We start from the raw sequence: 21,334 nt of genomic DNA on the forward strand, positions 1-21,334 counted from the left end.
TTTTGTAGCAGCTGTCATAATTGATTCATTTTCTATCCTAATTAATTATATTACTCCAATATAAATGTTATGGAGAGAAACACATCATTTAAAATATATAATGTTATTCACAGCTAAACCCAACTTATTGAATCAATAGATGCAGTTCGGCCCAGACTTTTTGGACATCAATGGATTGCGTGGGGTTTTCGTATTTTATTCAGACTATTAAAACTGACAATTGGTATAGGTGAGAATAGCAGGTAGGAAGATACACTGGAGTATATATGTCACATAATTTGTAATGGTTGAAATCCTCTTAAGAGAAAAGACTTTAGACTTCAAGCGTTCTATTGAGGTAAGTAGACTCCAAAAGAGTTCGAACCTTCGTACCATCAATGGTTTTAACAGCCAGATCAGTCATCCTTAAAAGTCTATTAATGTACGGTATGTAATTTGATGACTAATGTGAGCTCTTTCTGCTAGTAGAGCTTATTGCCTCAAGGGGTGGAGAAAGAGAGTCTGGTATTTTTTTTATCCTTGGTAGATGGACTGGAATCATTGCCAGCATTACCAACAAGTGTAAAACAAAGCTGGATAGGTAAAAAGATAAGTGCATGATATGTATAGATGGGTGTTTACCACAATAAACTTATGTATTTTGTGGTATTTTTCATGGGCATTGACAACACTGCCACCGATCATAGCAACATTGTCTTTTTCAATGCGCTTTGACCAGCGATGGTCGTACTCTTTGCCAAACTTGGAGGTGGTATTAAATCAAGACTGCTACACAGAGAATATCAGAACCAGTGCATGTCATACTCTTGGACTATAATATATATATATATATATTTCTTTTACCCTGAACAAATTGAGGCCATTTTTGCACCAAAGGTTTGTTTTTATTGGCAACATTAGTCCCCTTATTGATACGAAACAATGGAAAACATTTCACGGCTTTTGTTTTGTATTTTTTAAAGTAGGATATGGTGAGAGCCCAAAATGTATATCATGTAGCCATGTCTTCTCAAAGAGGTGGACCAGATGGGAAGGCATTAAAGTGAGACAGAATGCGAAAGGGCCGTGGTGCTACCAATAGCGCCAATTGGGATGTTTAAATAGCGCGAAATAGTCCCAAAGAGCGCGATTTGGCAATGGAGGCACTGTGTTTCTTAAGATGCCTATATTGTTGTTGATACATCCAATAGCTACAGTGAACAAGAGTACTGCGGAAAGGCACAAGAAAAATGAAGTATGAAGTTTATTTTTACTTGTAGAACCTTTAAACTTGACACACCCATCTCAATACTCACCATCGCCAATCAGACAACAAAACAAGATTTTCGATTAATCCCTTTTCTTTTTGGTGTCGTTAAAATCTATAATCATCTCTAATGATTTAATCTTTTTACTGCATTTTACAAAGACAATCGATATATTGGAAGCCACTGTCAAAAATTTATTAAAGACATGATACACTAATTGTGAATTGTGAATCACATATCTATGTATGGCGTACTGACTATAACAATGTCAAAGGAATATAACAAGTCACTTATGAAACGTTTGGCAAGAAAAATCTAAAATCTAAAAATACAAAAAAAAAATACAAAGGCTCTCATGTGCCCATTGTCAATGACATACTAGTGTTTTAAAAGCATTTTTTTTAGGGTTTATTCTGATGATAGGGCCGCAGTCGATTGTATGGTACCAATTACAAGAAGAGGCTAATAATAATACCAATACCAACAGTACCAGTATTATACATAGATTCTTCAAGATCCGTGATTATTATTAATGTAGTTGTCTTGCGTCTTATAGTAAGAACCGAACAATGATTCTATCAAGTATTGTGTTCTTTGTGATTCATTTATTTAATCGTTTCATATATGCCTTTCTCTTTTTATATATCCTTATTTGTCTAATGTCAACAATAAACCTACTTATTATTTTATCAAACTCTTTGACAGCATGATGGTGGCTTTCGATAGATTAAAAAAGAAAAGAAAGCTAATGATAAATAATCGACAGGTCCGCTGTACAAACAAAAAAAAAACAAAATATGAAGCTCCTTATAGACTTATTGATTGTATTATATTGTTGCAACAAGTTGATCTACGAAAAGAAAGGAACAAATAAATGAATAAATAAATTTGCAAGGAGTATTGGGCTCAGTACTTTATTGATGAGCCTCTGTGTCTACTACCAATATAGTAAAGTACGTCTTGGAACATATTCTTTTTAGTTAAACCATTTAATTCATAATAGAATTATATGTATTTGGATAATGCTTTTGGGACTTTATATAACGCATAGATATCAGATAGATTTCATAAAGAGTACATTATAAATCTTATATATTTAAAAGAGGTAAAAGAAAGAAACACTAACCAACTCACATACATATATACATACATATGATATGTATGCGAGTATGTGTAGGAGGTTTTTTCTTATCGCATTTTTCAATTGAGTAAATAGTGCCCTGGAATAGGGCTGCCTAGCATAAGTGACCTTATCACGGGGTGCCAATTCAAACAGAAGAAGAAGAAGAAGAATAAATGAGGGGGTGGAAGTATGTGGTTGAGGGATCCTGTTTGCTTTACACTACAACATGAAACGTAAGAAAAATGATCCTTGAAGGCCATAAAATGTGTCTATGTATAGTCTTTAAATTTCCGCATTATAAATATAAATAAAAAGATGAATGAAAGCTTACAAAATATCATGTTGCACTATGGCTGAAGCCTAAAGATAAAAATGTCCTCTTGATTCTTAAATTTTTGTCTCAGTTTTCTTTTCTTCTTCTCTTTCTGCTTTTCCCCTTTATTATTTTATTTAAAAATCTTTCTTTTCCTTTGGCTTTGTACATTCTCTTCTTTATTACCACACAATAATATACCCTTTTGATTTCTTTTTCAACGATGGGAAAAGGTCAAGAATACGTTATCTACCTCGAGACTGAAGAAGAAGAGCGCCAACAGATTACTAGAGCAACCCAGCGTCGATGGCTCTATGTCCGTCGATTCATTCTCTCTCTTGTTGGCGTGGGATTAGTTATGCACTGCCTGGCTCTAACCCCAACCCCGACTCAACTGGCGCAGTACTGGCAATCATTTGAAACATCTGAAGCAGCTATAGCCACAACAGCAGCAACAGCAGCAGCAACAAGAACAATAAACTCTGACAGTGTGATGTTTGCAGCTGAGGAGGTACAGCCAAGAACAGTTCTGCACACCGGATTCCCACCAGTCGAAAATATCTCTGGTCAAAAGATTACCCCTAGCCAAGCTGCCGCAATCGCATTCTCTCCTCATCCCTCGCTCTCTCCCGTATCAATCACAAATACAAGATTCGCTGCAGACGGATTCTTCAGAAAGACAACAATGGACGAAGGATGGTGGGACCGTATCTTTCACCGGGGCCATGTACACCTTACGTCCGTTCAATTGGCTGTCCGTAGTCCTGATCTGTCATCCCTACAAGCCACCGTTAAGATTTGTACAACCACACACAGCGGTCTTTGGAAGAATGTACCCGACAGTGTCAACTGTGTAGCCGAGAAAGCTCTCAAGGTTGCTCCAGAAGACCTTGAAGACGAAGAGAGTGCATTTGGTATCCTTGAGTGGATTCCTGATGATGTCATTGTACTCAAGAAACGTCAGCTTTACTGGTTGGTGGTCGAGGCTCAAGTCGATAACTTTGATTGGGTTTTTGCTCAGGCCGGAATCAATCCCTATGGCTCTGCATTGGAAACAGAGGAGGGATGGCAATTGCAGTCACAAGAAGAACCAGTCCCAACAACCATCATCGTCGTACAAGACCACTCTTAAAATCACATGTCCTTAATTTTTTCTTTTTTTCTTTTTTCTTTCTCGTAATCCTCTTGTTCATAACCTCATTCCTTTTTTAGTAGTATTTAGTATGTATTTAGTATGTGATTCTAAATAAAGTTATTCCATATATATCACAAATTAACAGTTCGCTTTAAAATCAGATGGCTCATCGGAATCGGGATAAAGAAATGAACACAAGTAGAGAAAAATAAGGAAAAACGGTTATTGTTTAACCGTAAAATATCACATTGTCCACCAATCTAAGCAAACAAAAACAAAAACCGCTTAATTACAGCTTGTGTTTTGTTCAAAATTGTACGTGAAATATAAAAAATTGAATAAGCTTTTTTTTAAAAAAAAAAAAAAAAAACTGTATAAAATTCTTCTTCTTCTATTACTACTTCTTTATGATTAATACTAGTTACAAAAGACAAGTCAAAAAGAAAATTCATTTGGTTACTAAGAAGCACTCTATTTTATTTCTTCAAAGATATGAGAGTGATGTATTTTACTGTTATTGCAAGCATGTGTATAGAACCAAGTTCGATAATATGCACATGGGTTAATGTAGAATGAGGAATGCCTTGATCATTTTATCAATATTTGCCTCTTCAAACTCTCAAACAGTCTGTTTGAACCCTGGTAATTCAAACATCCCATTTTTAAACAAAAAATATATATATATATTTATGTACAAAAGAAGGTATTTTTTTCTCGGTATAATCGTTCATCCGTGCATGATACCGAATGAAAATTCAAGAAGAAAGAGAGAAGCAGAAAAGTCAGAGGTTTGACAAAAGCCAGATATATATTATATATAGATATATCTTTTGAAAACTATACACGCAAAACAGCACACAATTCAGAAAAAAAAATTCAAAAAAAAACAATTTTTTTTGAGTCAAATTCATATTCATATTCATATTCCCTTTCTCTTCTTTCTCTCTTTCTCACTGTAATATAAACTAGGATTCTCTCTTTGAAAGAGACACCTCTTCTTTTGTTGCATTCTTTATATTTTATGCTCGTATTTATTTAATTCTACTCTACACAGTATAATTATCTCGAAACTGTGATTGAGTAAAGAAGAAGAAAAACTCTAAACATCCCTCCCCTTCATTATTATACTTATTTAATTATTACCCACACAAAAGTCATACAGAATAATGAAGTCTTGGCGTCTGTCGGCAGTAACGAAATCATCAATATTGAACCATTTACCATTAAAGAGCCACCGATGGTCCTATTATGACCTCAAATATGTCTTTCTTGGCCTACTGGTCTTGATTGATTTCATAATTATCCGGAAACCCATCTTACCCTTTCGCTGTGCAATCTTAGCCGTGTTCTGTATCGGTTTGTTTGTGCCTTATATCCGTCGCTTTATCGTGCCTGCATCGCCAATATTCGCCTGGTTGATTACCTTTTACGCCTGCCAATTCATCCCTCTCCACTACCGTCCCCAGCACATATTCGTCAACATCCTCCCGACTCTCGAAAGAATTCTTTATGGCGCTAGTCTATCAGAAATCATCTCTAGTCACACACACCCAGTCTTGGATGTCTTGGCCTGGCTTCCATATGGAGTAATTCATTTCTCATTTCCGTTTGTCTTGGCAGCCTTATTGTTCACCTTTGGCCCACCAGGATGCTTGAGTTTGTTTGGTCAGGCATTTGGATATATGAACATTGCTGGCGTATTGACACAGCTACTCTTTCCCAATGCATCGCCTTGTAAGTATTTATTGTGTATCCAAACAAGAAACTACTAAAACATATATACTTAACAATTTGTTTGACAACTTCAACTCTTCTTTTTTATTATTAATTAATTACTTTAGGGTATGAATTAATCTATGGTTCTGCACCTGCCGATTATTCAATTCCTGGTGAAGCTGGTGGTTTGGCAAGGATTGACAAGATCCTTGGGTTGGAACTGTATGGGTCAACTTTTGGAAACTCGCCTCTGGTGTTTGGAGCCTTTCCTTCACTTCATTCTGGATCGGCTACAATGGAAATGCTGTTTCTCACCTATCTGTTCCCAAAGATGTGGCCGGTTGGAGTAGCGTATACGATGTGGCTGTGGTGGTCTACGATGTACCTCACCCACCATTATTTGATTGACCTTGTGGGAGGCTCGATATATGCATTTGTCGTGTTCTTTATTGCCCGTAAATTCTTACCCAAGATGGACAAGTCGGCACACTCCAGACTCAGCTATCTTGGAATCACACGCTTTAGTCTTAAAGCATTATTTTATAGCATTGAACATAAACCGGATTCCTTTGTCATGCCAGACTGTTCCTATGTCGCCATTGAGATTGAACACATGACTCCCTCTGGCCGCCGTCGTCATGGTGATGATATCACGAGAGAGAAGCTGATACCACACAAATTAGATATGGGATTCATGAGTAGTGAAGAAGGAGAAGAAGAAGAAGGCACGCTCTATACCTCAAATACCTCTGCCGTTCCATCTGGTTCTTCAACACCAACCCTTCGTTCAGTATCACCTAGTATGATTTCCATAACCGAAAAACCGTCAAAGTATTCAACTGCTGGACCCTAAAATATTCCGTTCTTTTTTCTTTTTTTTTTCTATGTACATAATTTACTAATGTAACGAAGACACTAAGAGAGAAAATGAATATCTATACCCCCCCCCCCTCATCCAACTCCCCTGCTAATTAATATTCACGACTTTGCTTTTGACATAGTAAATTAGTGTTGTAATCTATTACTGCATTCATGCCTTTCATTTATATATTTAATATTATATTTATTTATTTATTATACACCCCTACTTACTTACGCACTTAATAAAATTCTCATTACTACTATTACTATCATTAGTGTAATTATTATCACTGATTGAAACAAGAATTACTTTACTGAAACACCAATATATATATATATATATATAAATGATAAATGGTAAAGACAAAAGAAGAAATTTATTTTGTTTTTTTAAAAAAAAAAATGCGGGCACGTACATGCGCGCATAGATAGATATCAATGGTAAAATTATAAAGGAAAGAAAAGAAAGGAAACTATATGCTTCCATTGGTCAATGTGTATCTTTTTGTCTAATCTATCAATAATTTCTTGATAACAAAGTATACAATCCAAGCAACACCACTTATGCGCAACACAACAGCAAGTCCAATCGCTCTTCGAAATGCAATTAACATCGTCTCATCTTCACTATCAATCTTGGGTAACATATTCTTCCTATAAAGAGTTTTTTTTTTTAAAAAAAAAAGAAATCATTCAAGCAAAGCAACATGATTATTTCTGTACATAGACAAATTATAGTAGCAACTAGATTTTTCTATATTTCTTACCTTCCAGAAGATCTTGTTAGATTTCCTTTGAACGATGTGATACGGTGCATCAACCAAAACAAAAAACTAATGTCTTTACGTGAGAACAGAGGCGGAGACTTGCAGAACTTTACAAACGGGAAGGTTTCTTTGGTAGATTGAACAATGGAGGGAGAGGTCTTGCTGTGTTTGTGTTTCCATGTAGGCCTCCCACCTTCAGCACAAATCATTAGATCCCGGGTCATGCCCAATGTGATTCCCCAGAGTCTGAAGTGGTGCGAGCTACTATCATTGTTGTTGTTACTGTCTTGGTCTTGAGTGGGTAGGTCAATTGCCGGAAAGCTGACAGTTCCCATCATTGAACGGGCCAAGGGAGCCAAGTTGCCCTTTCTCATTGATCGAGGAGCCAGATTCTGAGTCACGTAATCGTAATTGTAAAGCTCATTTGTCAAAAAGAATGACAGTGGGACCCCTTTTTTGTATACATACGTAATTAGGTACGAACATAAGTTATGCGCGCGTGTGTTTGTGTATATAAAATCATAGGGTTAGTATCGCTTTTTCTTATTTTTCCTTTGTCTTCAAAAAGGTGCGTGTGAATATAAATCTCTTTAATGCATAGTCGTACATTTCACAGCGGCTACTTCAGATTCCTGGAGGGAGAGTGTGGGAGTCTCTGGTACAGTCTGTAAAAAGACTATATATATATTTTTTTATCAATTAAATCAATAAATCAATAACTCAATAGGCAAATATGTGTATTATGTATTGTGTATGTATTATACATATACAAGTACTTAATGTAAATATAAACGAAATAGACAGTGCATTTCTTTATTCTTCTGGATTATTGTTGTTTGCTTACCAAAGGGTGTGAGAACCATCATCAGTTTGTTATCAAGTGGTGATTTAATTTCTCGGGCATCCAGTTGTCCAAGCTGGATAAAGTTATCAGTGTCCAGATTCAACCCCAGCTCTTCTTGGACCTCTCGTATTGCCGTGTCCCGGTCTGTCTCTCCAGGTTCACTCTTTCCGCCTGGAAAAGCTACATGTCCAGACCACCTACACATTATTATTATCCATATTGTATATTAGATTGAGAATGAATAAAGCTGTGTTTTATTAAGCCATTTAGCTACTGCCATTATAATAATAATAAAAATAATAATAATTATTGCTATGGTGTACAAAGGGTAAACCAAAAAAAAGAAGAAGAAGAGGGGGGGACTATGTTTTTTTTTTTTTTTGGTTTCTTACTGGTCTGTGACTCTAGTAGCTCTCAGCATATATAGTAGTTCTGGTTGACTGTCGTTTACCCAAGCCTGTTCAAAGAAACTCTTGACTGAACTAACACTATTAGCCACTACACTAGTTGTGTTTGGTCGACATCTCAATACTAATGCTACGGCAGCTCTGCGTGGTTGGGATGGCGGATGAATGACCAATGGCTCCCGGGTCATCAGCGTTTCCGCAATCTTTGAGAGATCTATATAAAAAAATAAGAATAGTAAAATATATGTATATGTATATTATAGATATGGACTTGGTAGTTGTATATTGTATGTTTGACAGGCTCTGGTTCTGTGTACATACATTTTTGTTCAGCCATAAAATATATATCTATCTAATTATATATAAATAATAGTACTATTAGATAATAATGATAATAATTATTAAATAAATAAATAATTATTAAATAAAAACAAGATGTGTGAAATGAGAAATGAGAAATGAAAGCCCAAAATCAAAAATCTCTTTTTTGGTACTTGTTTGGTTTCCGACTGTCGCACGCTTGCAAACAATGTGGTACCTAGTTACAAACACGATCGCTAGACACTATTATTGCTCTTCTTTAAGACGAACAAGAAAAAAAAAAGGGCCCATGGTCATTGAAGGGAAGTTAATCTGATGATATCAATAATAATAATAATAATAATAATTCCAGATTATATTGAATTTATCTTTTTGTTCTTGATATCCAATTTAACCAAATAGACTAAAACTTATATGAATCTAACTCATATACACAAAATTTAACTCAGGTTTTTTTTTTCTCTGAAATTTGTTAGGCATAAAAGTTTAAGTCTTGTTGAACCTACATTACATTAAATAAGAAATAAATCCTTGAGCCTGTCTAAAGTCCAAAAAAAGGGAAAGAGAACGAATATTGAACGATCAGTACAACCCTTATTTTGTACTTTTCATTCTTTCATCTATGCAAACCTTAATATCTGTGAACCCTTTTCTTTATTTTTTTTTTCTTTTTTTCTCTATTTCATGTTCTATTTCATTTCTACTTGTATAAAATAAAATAAAACCTTGGCTTGGAGGACAAGGAGCACAAAGATACCTATATATCACGTCAATTCAGCCTGTAATCCTATCTTTGCTCTCTTTATAGGCAATCTTTCTTTATTCAGTCGCTACTCAGACTATCAATCTTTCTAGACACTCCAAGCTAATAAACTACCTAGTCTGTAAATATAACTTTCATAGCCCGGTCCAGACGTTGATAATTACCCTTTTTTTTTCTCTCTCCTGCCTTTGAATGTTCCACGTAAACTTCGATCACTTTACTTCATTTGGCTGTCCTCAATTCCGACAAAATGCTTGCTTGATTTTACTTGATACTCATATCAGATCAATTAAATTAAAATTATTTATTACCCTTATTATTATTATCATCATCATCATTATCATTGATATCTTTCTTAATACTAATAGCAGCTTCAAATAGTCAAAAGAAAGAAATAAAGGAAGCAAGATAATATATATATATATATATATTATACATATTCGTGTGTAAAATAATAATACTAATAATACAAGATTAATACAAAGTTAAAAAAAGGCGTTTTGTGGTATATAGCATCTTGTACCTGGAGATAACTATGGGAAATACTGGTATTCAATTCATCTTGATAAGAAATGTAACCATGCCAACGATACTTTATCCATAGGGCCCATTTGTACGCTAATACAAAACTACGGCCCTATACAAAATAAAATAAATATGTCACGGCCAACTTAACCGGCCGGTCCAAAGTTTGCATATAAAAGGACAGGCTCAATTGACCTCTTTCTTTCCATCATCTCATCATCATCAACATGTTGTTTTATCCATTGGCTCTTCTCTCTCTTGCACTCACGGCTGTCCAGGCACGCACCATTGGTGTAGATGTTTCTGCCCTGACATCCACTGCCTCCTACACCTGTATCAAGAACCTCGGTTATGACTATGCTATCATCCGTTGTTACACTGAGGCATATGGCAACAACCCCGTGAGTTGAAGAATTTACTCTTGCTTGCCCAAAATTGCAATAGAAATACTCATTACTTTTTATTTTTATTTTTGAAGGGAGGAAAAGTTGATTCCAACTGTTACCAGAACTACTTGAATGCCAAGGCTGCTGGCATTTCCAAGATTGATATCTACATGTTCCCCTGTACCGGAAGATCCACCTGCAAGTCTGCTGCTACTCAGGTTAACGAGCTCGTCAGCTACGTTGGTACCAACAAGATGATCGTCGGTCGTCTCTGGTTCGATGTTGAAATTGACAGCGCTGCCAACAACTGGCCCTCTACCACCACTTCCCGCACCACCCTTGCCGCCTTCCACTCTGCCTGGTCCGCTACCGGATGGAAGTGGGGTATCTACGCTTCCTACTACCAGTGGCAAACCATCACTGGCTCTGCCAGCTACGTTCTCGACTCTTCCCTTCCTCTCTGGTATCCTGTAAGTTATTAAGCTAAATAATAATAATAATAGTAATAATAATCTCACAATTTTCTCTTTTTATTTTTTATTTTATACAGCACTACGATGAGGTTTTGGCTTTCAGCGACTTCACTCCTTTCGGTGGATGGACTACCCCTACTCTCAAGCAGTACGCTGGTGACCAGACCTTCTGCTCTGCTGGTTTCGACAAGAACTACGCTCCCTAAAGAGCTTTTCAGACAATTATACCTCCCAATCTTTAGCTTTATAGCTATACTTAATTTATTGCAGAAAAACAAAAATTCAATAATAAAATAAACATTATTATTCTTGTTACTACCCTAATTACTGTTGTTGCTGTTGTTGTTGTTGGCACTCGTCTTTATTTTATTTTGTTTATTTTGTTTTATTTTGTTTTATTTCATGGGTGCAAAAGATGTTCAAGCGAAGCTAATACGCCTTGAACATTGGATACAAAATATTTGGCTTCTGTACTGCGAGATCCTACTGTACAAGTAAATACATTGGGGATCTCTTGTTTGTTCAACAGTCCAAACATGTCTTCGTCTGATCTGTCGTCACCAATTGATAAGACAAAGTCAGACTGAACGTCTTGAAGGACCCGGTTAGCAACAACTGCCTTGTTAATCTCGTTGGGTAGAACCTAAAATAAAACGAATGATTACATGTGTATGTATGTACGTGTATATATGTGGTGGGTGGGGGGTGGGTGAATAAAATCTTTAGTGCGCGCGTGCATATTATCAAAATAGAATTATTTATATTATACTGACTTCAATACTGGTGGTTCCTGCAACTACATGGACAGCAAAGTTCTTGTTTACCAAGTCAGCAATATGATTTTGGCATTCAGCTGCTTGCCATGCACTAGAAGGATATGATATGACATTAAGCAAACACATACAAAATTCAAATTCAAAGTAATAATAACAATAACAATATCAAGAATGATAGTATTCACTTACACATAGCTGGCATCTTGCCCGACCGTTCGGTAATGCTGATATCACACACACACACACATATATATAAGTACCGCATTGAATCGATATGTTCGAGATTTTCAAGAATATATAATTGTATTTATCTATGATAGTTACCCAAATCACCGATATATCCTTAGTTTCAATGTAAGCTCCAGGTGTACGCTCAGTGTAATATTGAAAAATCTATGTCCCAGATTTTATAATAGTAAAATAAAATAAAATAAAATAAAATTAATTTATGTTTACGTTTATGTTTATACAGGCACAGGCACAGGCACATATACACATATATACACATATTTAATATCACCTCTTGAACGGCAGGCTGCCATGATATGTCGATCTTTGTAAATAATTGCTGCCACTCTTCACCTGGTGGTTTTATATAAAAACCATTCTCAGCACTAAATACAAATACAGATATCAATACCAATATCAATATATTAGATAATTTAAATATCCTCAATTTGTATTAGTCGAATAGTCTCCCAAAGAAACCAAATAATTTTTTTTTAAAAAAAAATGTGTATACCAATTTTATTGATGTCTTGCTTTATTTAGTATTTACCTTAATCCTAGGTTTGGCACGTTTCCTAGATCTCGCTCAACATTGGCTTTAGTTCTTCCTGAGATCACATAGACCAAATTCTGAGGATCACTGGCTAGCAACTCAAGCACACGTATCAGACGTGCAAGGCCAGGAGAACCAGTGGATTGGCCATGCTGTACAAGTGTACCACCGTAATCAAACAAGAATCTAAAATGGGAAATCTTAGTGTTACTATAGCTTTTAATTTATTTTATCTTTAATATCATAATATCTATAACTAAACTAACCCCTCCTCGCCAATATCCCCATCGTCTCTATATCTCTCTTTGCCTTAATTAACTATTCTTCATCTTATTAGTACTCACACACGCTGCTGTTTGCTGCTATGATAGGCTTTCTTAACTAGGCGAGTGTCGACAGGTGGAATCTGAGCTGAAAAACGACGAGAAGTAGCATCATGAACCTATTTTTGGCAGTACAAGTTTAACAATAAAAATGAAAATTAATATATTAAAAAATAAAAATAAAAAAATAAATACAAGGGACTTTGGTCTTACTTTGGAAAGGTCTCCGATGAGTGTACTAGCCCAGTTCTGAGCTTAATATTTGGGCGGAAGACATGGAAATGGTTAAAGATGTGTTATATACATATATTTAAAAGAAGTATGAGTGGCATGTAATTCTTAGTGTATTTAGATACTCACCAGAATTTGCAGTGATACTTCGGTAAAGTTCCTATATATTCACCCCAAAAAAATTACATGAAAATATTTTCATATTTGTTATTATAATCTTTTAAACAAAAACCATGGCAACAAACTTAATATAATTTCTTACCTTCCAACGACCTGTCTTTTCCTCCTGGGACATTGACAAGGCTTCATGAATTGCATCACCTACTTGCTAAAACAAAAAACAAAAACAAAAGAAAAAGCTTTATATATTTATTTGACTGTTGTATCCTCTTTTTTTAAATAATAATAATAATAATAATAATAATACTTACTCTATAATCCCAAGGATTGACTCGAAGACAAGCACCAAAACTTCCATACGTACCCGTAAACTACCAAATATAAGAAATGTATAAATACAAAGATAAATAGAAATCAATTATACCCGAGACTTACTTCACTGAGAATAAGGGGCCCACATTTATTTTCTTGACAGACAATATATTCATGAGATGTGAGGTTCATTCCATCGCGAAGAGGTGTGATAAGAGAAGCATCCGCAGAACTCAACAGGGCAAGGTACTGCTCGAATGCAATATCCTGATGCAAAAATACAATGGGTTGATATGCGATATTGCTGAACTTTGAGTTCACACGCGAAACTACGTCTGAAATGTGTGCTCGGACTTCATTCTGTTCAGATGTAGAGAGGGCAATTTGAATCAATACAACCTACAATTGTATACAAAAGAAAGAGAGAGATAGAGAAATGAAAGGTTATCAGTTTAGAGTCATTTGTTAAATGAAAGTAAATAAATCACTACTGCTACATACTTCTCCTTGCCACTCAGGGTGATGGATAAGAAACTGTTCGAATGCAAGTAATTTCTGCCTGACGCCCTTGATGTAGTCCAGCTTGTCACGGGCAACGATCAATTTCTTGCCTGCATACTTGTCTTTCAACATTGACACCCATCTTCCTACATCTGGGTCGGCCCTACAAATTGAAATAGGTAAATAAAGAAATAGACACCCATGAGGTTGGATTCATCGACCAATTGATTGATTGTTAGTATTAATTCATCTTTCATTCATAAAAATAATATAATAATGATTCTAACTCTATATACAAATTTTACCTCTTGCGGTTCAAAGCCTCGACATCAATACCAATTGGGTATATACCAACAGATACATAATGAGAGTCCATCTGTATACCTGTTGGCGTGGCATCAAGAGACAGTATGCGAGCACATGTTTGTAAAAAGTGACGTGCGAATGAATAGGTTTGGAAACCTATAAGGTCGGATTGTAACATGGCCTCGAGGAGCTCTTTTCTGGCTTTTTTTTTTTGAAAAGATATTAAATGAGCCAATCAATTGACATAATCCCAATCATTTCATTATCCATATTCAAACTTCCATGTTTGAAAAATAAATAAATTGATAGACAATTCCCCCCCCCCCCCCCCATTCATTTCTCTTTCTCTCTATACTGTCAAAAAAAAATTAAAAAAAAATTGGGTTTCCTTACTAGGTAAGCAGCGGAAGAGTTCGGAACTGGGGAAGGGAATGTGGAGAAAGAAGCCTATGATGGCGCGTGGGAGAGCCTTCCGGAGCATCCCAGGCAGAAGCATCAGATGATAATCATTGACCCAGACTATATCGATTTTTATTAAAAATATATATATTAAAATGTACGGTTAAAGGAGTAAAAAATAAAATAAAATAAGAAAAATTATGCTTAAATTTTTATACACAAAAAGGAAAGATAGAGAGAAAGGGGTTCATATTGGAATACTTACTTATGTCACCTTCCTGATATTGCTCTACAATGGCATCGGCAAATCGCTGATTTAATGCACAATAGGCTTCCCAAGCTGCATTTTGGTACATCATATTCTGAATATCAGCTTGAACTACATAATGAAAATATGGCCAAAGCACCTACATTTTGATTCATTTTTTATTATTTTATTTTATTTTGGTTATATAGATATGTAGATGAATAATATTAATGATATCAGTAAAAAGTAATAATAATATTTCTCTTGTATTATGCAAAAACAAAAAAAAAAAATTAAAAAAAGTTAGTACCTGTTTGCAGTAACGATCATAATGTCCTTCTATTTCTGCATCAGTTGGCATAACAGGACAGCAATTGTGGTCATCCATCAATGTTTTTGTAATCTCCTGGCGTTGGTCGGCCGAAAGTGAATCGGTCGACATTGCCAATGTGCCTACCCACAGTAGCTTATCAATACGGTGGCGTGTGGCCTGGATCGCGTTCTGGAGACCAATGTTTCCTGTGCTCAATGGTCTGACTGTCCATTCGGCATTGGCTAAATCGGTTGGTTTGAGCTTAGGTTGAGTGACAAAAGGACGGCTGGGATCTGCTGCTTGTATATCAAAGAAGGAAGCAGGTTCTACAGGAAGTGGAGCACTCGGTCGCTGCTGTGCTGCAAGTGTATCAATGAGGTTGGGAACACCAGCTGCTACTGGTAAATTTGGCTTCTTTTCGACTGTAAAGACGGGCGCTTTGGGGGTGCTAGGGTGCTGGAAGTCAATGGTGCAGGGCAGGAACAAACTGGCGATGACAACTCTATTTTCGGTAATGAGCGACATGGTCCAATAAGTGAAGAGGGTAGGAACGGGTGAGTTGGGTTGGTCGGGTGTTGACGCTAGAGATATACGGATTGGTGTTTAGCGTGTATATAGACTGGTGGGGGTTAAAGTAAAGTACGTTTTGGTCGACAAACAAAAAGGGGAAATTACTTTTTGGTACCTTTTTTTTTGGGCGAGTGCTACTGCTTCGGAATGATGTCAATGCCACGATGGTGTCCGAGAAGTACCGTCTTTCCGGACCGGACATATACGTCACATGCTCCACTTCTCTGGATTGTTATTTTTTTTATTTTATTTTATATTTTACTGTGTTGCCCCGCACCCCCATTTACCCCCGCCCCCCGCTTCTCCCGCCCTGACCACACCCCTCAAGGTGTGGCGAGAAAGTGGAGAGGGACGGAGTGGCGGAGGACATGTTATTTCACATGTCCTCAAGGAAAGCCAAAGCGAAAACATATAGAGAGAGAAGAAAAGAAAGAGGGTCGAGAAAGAGCGTTGAGAAACAACCAAGGGACAATACATGTGACATAAATGTTGATGATTCGTTGGTGTTGGGGCGAGCGGTGCTATAAAAGGGCTGATCTTTATCATCTTCAGTTTCGCTCGTAATCCTTCTTCTCCTTTCTCACTCTCAACCACTACAACAACAAATAATGGTCAAAGTTACAGTCTGTGGTGCCGCCGGTGGTATTGGCCAGCCCTTGTCCTTGTTGCTCAAGCAGTCCGAGCTTATCACCCACCTTTCTCTCTTTGATATCGTCAACACTCCCGGTGTTGCTGCTGACTTGAGGTAAAATACATACATGATGTTTAGATTCTTGTTTATTAACTGATCATCTTTTAGCCATATAAACACCAAGTCCAAGGTTACCGGCTACGTTGGCACTGCTCAGCTCGAGGAGGCCATCAAGGACTCTGCTGTTGGTAAGAACATTTAATCCCGGGCTTAGGATTGTTGAGTACGACAATATATTAAATGACGCGTATTTTTTTTAATAATAATAAAAAGTCGTTATCCCTGCTGGTGTTCCCCGTAAGCCTGGAATGACACGCGATGATTTGTTCAACATCAACGGTGGTATTGTTCGTGATTTGGCTATTGCTGCTGCCAAATTCTCTCCCAAGGCATTCATCTGTGTCATCTCCAACCCCGTCAACTCTACTGTCCCAATTGTTACTGAGGTTTTCAAGCAGTTTGGTGTTTATGATCCCCGCAAGTAAGTCTGGAGTGCAAATAAAATAAGATGTTTGAGTAAAGCTTTCAATTGGTTCATATGGACTTGAACGCGGAATATTTTCGGTGATTTGACTAAACAGTCTTTTTTTCTATTACTTCATCTTGCTTTCTTTCCCAGGATCTTTGGTGTCACAACTCTTGATATCGTCCGCGCCTCGACTTTTGTGTCTGAATTGATCGGTGCAGAGGCCAGCCAGTTGCAGGTCCCTGTTGTAGGTGGACACAGTGGTGTGACAATCATCCCTCTTCTTTCCCAAGTCGTGGGTACTTCTGCCTTGTCTGAGGACCAGATTGCCAAGGTTACACACCGTATCCAGTTTGGTGGTGATGAAGTCGTCCAGGCCAAGAACGGAGCCGGCAGTGCCACTCTCTCCATGGCCTTTGCTGGTGCCCGCTTCACCCTCAACATCCTCGAGGCTGCTATCCGAGGTACATCCGGTGTTGTCGAATGCACATACGTCCATCTCGATGCCGATAAGGAAGGCGCCAAGGCCATCAAGAGTGTTGTTGGTGATGATATCGAATACTTCTCTGTTCCCGTCGAGCTGGGTATCAACGGTGTCCAGAAAATCAAGCCTCTCGGCAACTTGTCTGAGTACGAGCAGAAACTCTTGTCTGAAGCCACTGCTGAGCTCAAGGGCAACATCGTCAAGGGTGCTTCCTTCATCACCGAGGGCTCCAAGTTCTAAAACCAAACCCAAAAGCCCACAATGCTCATTTTGTAAAAATGTGTATATAAAAACTAACCATAGTCTTTCTTAAATAAGCCATATATCAATTCCATCAGAACCCACTCAATCAAACCAATTTTCAAATCAATAAATAAATAAATAAAAAGAAAAAGCAAGCTGTTTTTTGTTTTGTTTCAATTTCATGATCATTATTTGAATATGTAAACGTATTTGTATACATATTTGTGTGAGAGTGCGATTGGTAGGGTTTGTGTGAGAGAGAGAGAAGGAGAAGAAGATATAGGTGTGTGTGTGTGTGTGAATGAATGATTACTTGTGTATTGGTGAGAAATCAAATGGAGTCAAGTGTGAAATATAAGGGAAAAGGCGAATCAATGTTGTGCAAAGGTGATTTAGGGAGAAAGGCGGTAATATAGAAAAAAATATTTGGGAAAAAGAAGTATGTGTGCTTGAGAAAATAAAATAAAAATAAAATAAAAGGAAATAAAAGGAAATAAAAGAAAAATAAAAAGGGGGATCAAGATGCATTTACAGCCTTGCCATTCATGCTCTTTCCATTACTTTCTTCTATTACCACCGACGCATGAAGGGTCAGTGCGTTAGTAGCAGATGTGAGAGCCTGGATACCATTGGGACTGCATCGCAACCCATAAAGATAACCCCTATAGATACACATGTAAGAAACCTCATTCATTCATTTAATCTACAAAACATCGTTTCTTTGATATCAGCCAATTTCGACTTACAAGTATTTTTGATCATCGATCCTATCTTCAAAGAACATTTGGCGCATTTTGAAAAAAGTTGTGCACGTCAGCAAACTATCACTTCCTGCTTGATGCTGTGGACCGATCCGTGCAACCTGTAGATCGTCTGCGATATCCTGAAGTCCACCTTTCAAGTTCTTACAGCTCTTCATAAGATACTTGATATCATAAATACAAGGAAAGTATGTTCGCAGAAGATCAAAGAACTCTGCCTCATCTGCTGGCATTGCTGAACATGTCAACACTTTGAGAAGATAACCAAAGTCATACCCACTAATTTTTATATATACGCATAAATATATGTAAATATGCATATATATATATATATTTATTTACTCATTGTGTTCTACACGTGCACATACCTATGAAAGGAGATCCATTTTACATCGTCCAATAATACAAAGCCAGAGCTCATCAATAGCTCTCCAAAATGTTCTACATCAATACCATAGTCTTCATGCCTTTTGAAATCAATGCCAGATTTCGTCAGAAGTTCAATAGAATCTTGAGCGTACATGTCGTCTCTAAAGAAATAAATATATATTTTTATATATATACATACACAAAAGTTTTACCTTTTTTTTGTTAATGCATTTTACACAACTTACTAAATATCTCGATTAACTCTTCTTTTTTTTGGGGAGATTTTTTTAAATCTATATATATATATATAGAACTTACGCTAGATTGAATTTAAAGTTGAATTGCCAAGTACAGACATTGCTCGGTAGATTCCCATATTGATCTGCAAAAGTAACTCCAAGTTGGATGATCTTCAACAGGTCAACGTTACAGCGTAATGTTTGATAATGATAGTCGGATGAAGTACGAAATGTGCCAATAGGTCTTGCTACCACACCAGGAAACTCTGTGTCCTACAAGGTTTGTTTAATGCATAGACACTTTATTATATTTCTTTTAAAGGCAATGAAGAAGAAATAAAAAAAATTGTTCTTTTTCTCTTCTTTTCCTTGTCTTTCTTTCTTTATTTCTCTTATTGGAAAGAGATAAAGAAGAAGAGGAAGAAAAAGAGGAAGAAGAAACTCATGGCCCAAGCTTATTCACATAATCGTAATGGATGAGATTGGGCACGTACCATGGCCAAGTAAGGATAATCTTCTACGAGGTCTCGCAGATAGGCCATTTCTTTTTCTAGGTTCTCTGCCCAGACTTCCTTGATAAACTTTGAATCATTTGCAGGCATGATGTTGTTTCTTTTTGTGGTATAATAATAACTACTACTAAGTCTCCAAGAAAGCGCACGTTATTGGAACTCATGATTTCTATAAGAAATGGGCTATGAACACCTTAAATTGAGCCTTGTGCGTAATGAGTGACGTGGCTTTCTTTGGTAGTATTATTTTTTTCCATCTCCGTATGTTTAACATCGCTTTACTGAGAAAGATGAATATAAAAGAGAAAGATAGAGAGAAAAAATAGAGAAATAAAATAAGATATAAAAAAAAAAGCACTATATACACAAGAAGAGACATTATAATGTAGAGGGAACAGAGAATGTTAGAGATAAATGGAGAGGGAAGGGGGTTAGTGATGAATAGAGGAAGAAAGAGATAGATAGAGATAGAGAGGGGAAGGTAGATATAAAGAGAAAGGTAGTAAGTAAAAATAATAATAATAGAAAAAGATATTTGAATGGGAAAGTATACAAGAGAGAGCATGAGAGGAAGTAGAAGTATGATGGCGTTTGCTGTTGCTGTAATGCTCTTATCTTAGCCTCTCTTCAACAGAGCCAGTACTGCCGCTGCTTCGACTACATCTACACCGACCATTGGAAATGATGGATGACTATCCATTCCACTTAATCTAGTCGGATCTGGTGAAATCAAAGAGATGTCAAAGGTCGGGCTACAAGACAATGACAGTGAAAATGATGGCGATACTGGGCGATGAGTTTCCCAACCAAGTGTATCCAAAAAAGACACCGGTTTTTCTTCTTCCTCTTCTTCCTCTTCTTCTTCCTCATGATACTGCTGCTGCTGCTGCTGCTGCTGCTGCTGTTGTTGTTGTTGTAGCTTTTGTTGCTGCTGCTGTTCTTTTTTGGCTTGTTTAGCTTTACGTTTATCTTTTCTCGATGAAACACTGTGGGTTCGTTTCCGTTTATCAGAGCCTTTTGTAGATCTTTGTTGTTGAGATTGGTCCTTAGTAGGAGCAACATATGGTTCTGTTACATTGAGAATTTTTCCATGTTTCCACTTTACACCGCATGCATTGCACAATGTGCCTGCGCCTTGAGGACCTCTTCTCCACATTGGAGTAGATTTGGAACCACAGTAAAGACATTTTTTGGCAGAATGGGCGACTGTTCCAGTTGTTGTTGTTGAAGTCGGTGTCGGTACGGGTGTCGGTGTCGTAGCAGGTCGAGAACTGAGACTTGGAGATGTTTTGGTACTCCCAGAAGACAAAGAGGTTGCTGCCGAAGGTGGGGAAGGAGGAGACTTGACAGTAGCTGCATCGTACCATTCCATAGACTGATCGAACCCATCTGCTAGTGTCACAACATCTTCGATAGCCATTGTCGACTGATCTTTACCCCAGTCACTCTCATCACTGTCATTCCATGTATCAAAAGCGTGCTTTGGTGTTTTGATGGGTGTTTCCTGTCTTGTCGAAGAACAGGGAATGATTATTTCTGATTTTTGGCAGTTCATTTGCTCCATGTGAAGACGTCTCTGTATGATGTCAATAGTTGAATATTATATATATACTTTAAAGAAAAAAGGCAGGACAAAGACATACCAGCTCGGTCAGTTTGTGATAAAGGGCTTCAAAACCAGAAACAGTCTGCTGAATAGCCAAGTGTAATTCGGAAGATACACCAGCTAAGATCATGTTCATCCCATGGTTCCAGCCATCCGTTCTTTGTTCACCGAGTGTTCTCTGAGGCGATCTATACGGTGAATGT

At 37.0% G+C, this 21,334-nt stretch overlaps 8 protein-coding genes across 8 annotated transcripts; 5 read left to right on the top strand and 3 right to left on the bottom strand.

Annotated features, from left to right (window-relative positions):
* Nucleotides 1-283: 283 nt before the first annotated feature.
* PHYBLDRAFT_172283 (hypothetical protein) lies at nt 284-1,713 on the top strand (the record flags this gene model as incomplete). The annotated part of the gene is made up of 5 exons (XM_018436765.1): nt 284-337; nt 453-580; nt 610-751; nt 966-1,042; nt 1,653-1,713. 5 exons carry the CDS (start codon nt 284-286, stop codon nt 1,711-1,713), a joined length of 462 nt encoding a protein of 153 aa, XP_018287690.1.
* A 1,093-nt stretch (nt 1,714-2,806) lies between these two features.
* Nucleotides 2,807-3,953, top strand: PHYBLDRAFT_159820 (hypothetical protein). The gene has a single exon (XM_018434065.1). The coding sequence runs from the start codon at nt 2,907-2,909 to the stop codon at nt 3,813-3,815; it is 909 nt and encodes a 302-aa protein (XP_018287691.1). The 5' UTR covers nt 2,807-2,906; the 3' UTR covers nt 3,816-3,953.
* Nucleotides 3,954-5,041: 1,088 nt separating this feature from the next.
* On the top strand, nt 5,042-6,039 carry PHYBLDRAFT_99387 (hypothetical protein; the record flags this gene model as incomplete). Its single annotated transcript, XM_018444096.1, has 2 exons — nt 5,042-5,552; nt 5,660-6,039. Coding segments are annotated over 2 exons (891 nt in total), but the record flags the coding sequence as incomplete, so codon positions are not given.
* Nucleotides 6,040-6,904: 865 nt separating this feature from the next.
* PHYBLDRAFT_172286 (hypothetical protein) lies at nt 6,905-8,750 on the bottom strand (the record flags this gene model as incomplete). The annotated part of the gene is made up of 6 exons (XM_018436766.1): nt 6,905-7,049; nt 7,163-7,613; nt 7,770-7,838; nt 8,007-8,203; nt 8,399-8,627; nt 8,735-8,750. The coding sequence occupies 6 exons, from the start codon at nt 8,748-8,750 to the stop codon at nt 6,905-6,907; spliced, it is 1,107 nt and encodes a 368-aa protein (XP_018287693.1).
* Nucleotides 8,751-10,249: 1,499 nt separating this feature from the next.
* On the top strand, nt 10,250-11,087 carry PHYBLDRAFT_116328 (glycoside hydrolase family 25 protein; the record flags this gene model as incomplete). Its single annotated transcript, XM_018428514.1, has 3 exons — nt 10,250-10,427; nt 10,511-10,878; nt 10,959-11,087. 3 exons carry the CDS (start codon nt 10,250-10,252, stop codon nt 11,085-11,087), a joined length of 675 nt encoding a protein of 224 aa, XP_018287694.1.
* A 206-nt stretch (nt 11,088-11,293) lies between these two features.
* PHYBLDRAFT_96413 (glycosyltransferase family 20 protein) lies at nt 11,294-15,475 on the bottom strand (the record flags this gene model as incomplete). Its single annotated transcript, XM_018443966.1, has 17 exons — nt 11,294-11,524; nt 11,655-11,748; nt 11,847-11,881; nt 11,982-12,050; nt 12,178-12,271; nt 12,436-12,624; nt 12,783-12,880; nt 12,975-13,015; nt 13,122-13,152; nt 13,255-13,320; nt 13,424-13,483; nt 13,548-13,823; nt 13,926-14,088; nt 14,231-14,432; nt 14,625-14,750; nt 14,896-15,037; nt 15,188-15,475. Coding segments are annotated over 17 exons (2,205 nt in total), but the record flags the coding sequence as incomplete, so codon positions are not given.
* Nucleotides 15,476-16,326: 851 nt separating this feature from the next.
* Nucleotides 16,327-17,824, top strand: PbMdha (malate dehydrogenase). The gene is made up of 4 exons (XM_018443352.1): nt 16,327-16,505; nt 16,560-16,639; nt 16,725-16,932; nt 17,071-17,824. Exons 1-4 carry the CDS (start codon nt 16,369-16,371, stop codon nt 17,639-17,641), a joined length of 996 nt encoding a protein of 331 aa, XP_018287696.1. The 5' UTR covers nt 16,327-16,368; the 3' UTR covers nt 17,642-17,824.
* A 562-nt stretch (nt 17,825-18,386) lies between these two features.
* PHYBLDRAFT_116284 (hypothetical protein) lies at nt 18,387-19,615 on the bottom strand (the record flags this gene model as incomplete). Its single annotated transcript, XM_018428511.1, has 4 exons — nt 18,387-18,684; nt 18,774-18,935; nt 19,093-19,286; nt 19,508-19,615. 4 exons carry the CDS (start codon nt 19,613-19,615, stop codon nt 18,387-18,389), a joined length of 762 nt encoding a protein of 253 aa, XP_018287697.1.
* Nucleotides 19,616-21,334: the final 1,719 nt, after the last annotated feature.

This window comes from Phycomyces blakesleeanus, assembly GCF_001638985.1.
Source record: "Phycomyces blakesleeanus NRRL 1555(-) unplaced genomic scaffold PHYBLscaffold_21, whole genome shotgun sequence".
In the NCBI taxonomy this organism is placed as follows: domain Eukaryota; kingdom Fungi; phylum Mucoromycota; class Mucoromycetes; order Mucorales; family Phycomycetaceae; genus Phycomyces; species Phycomyces blakesleeanus.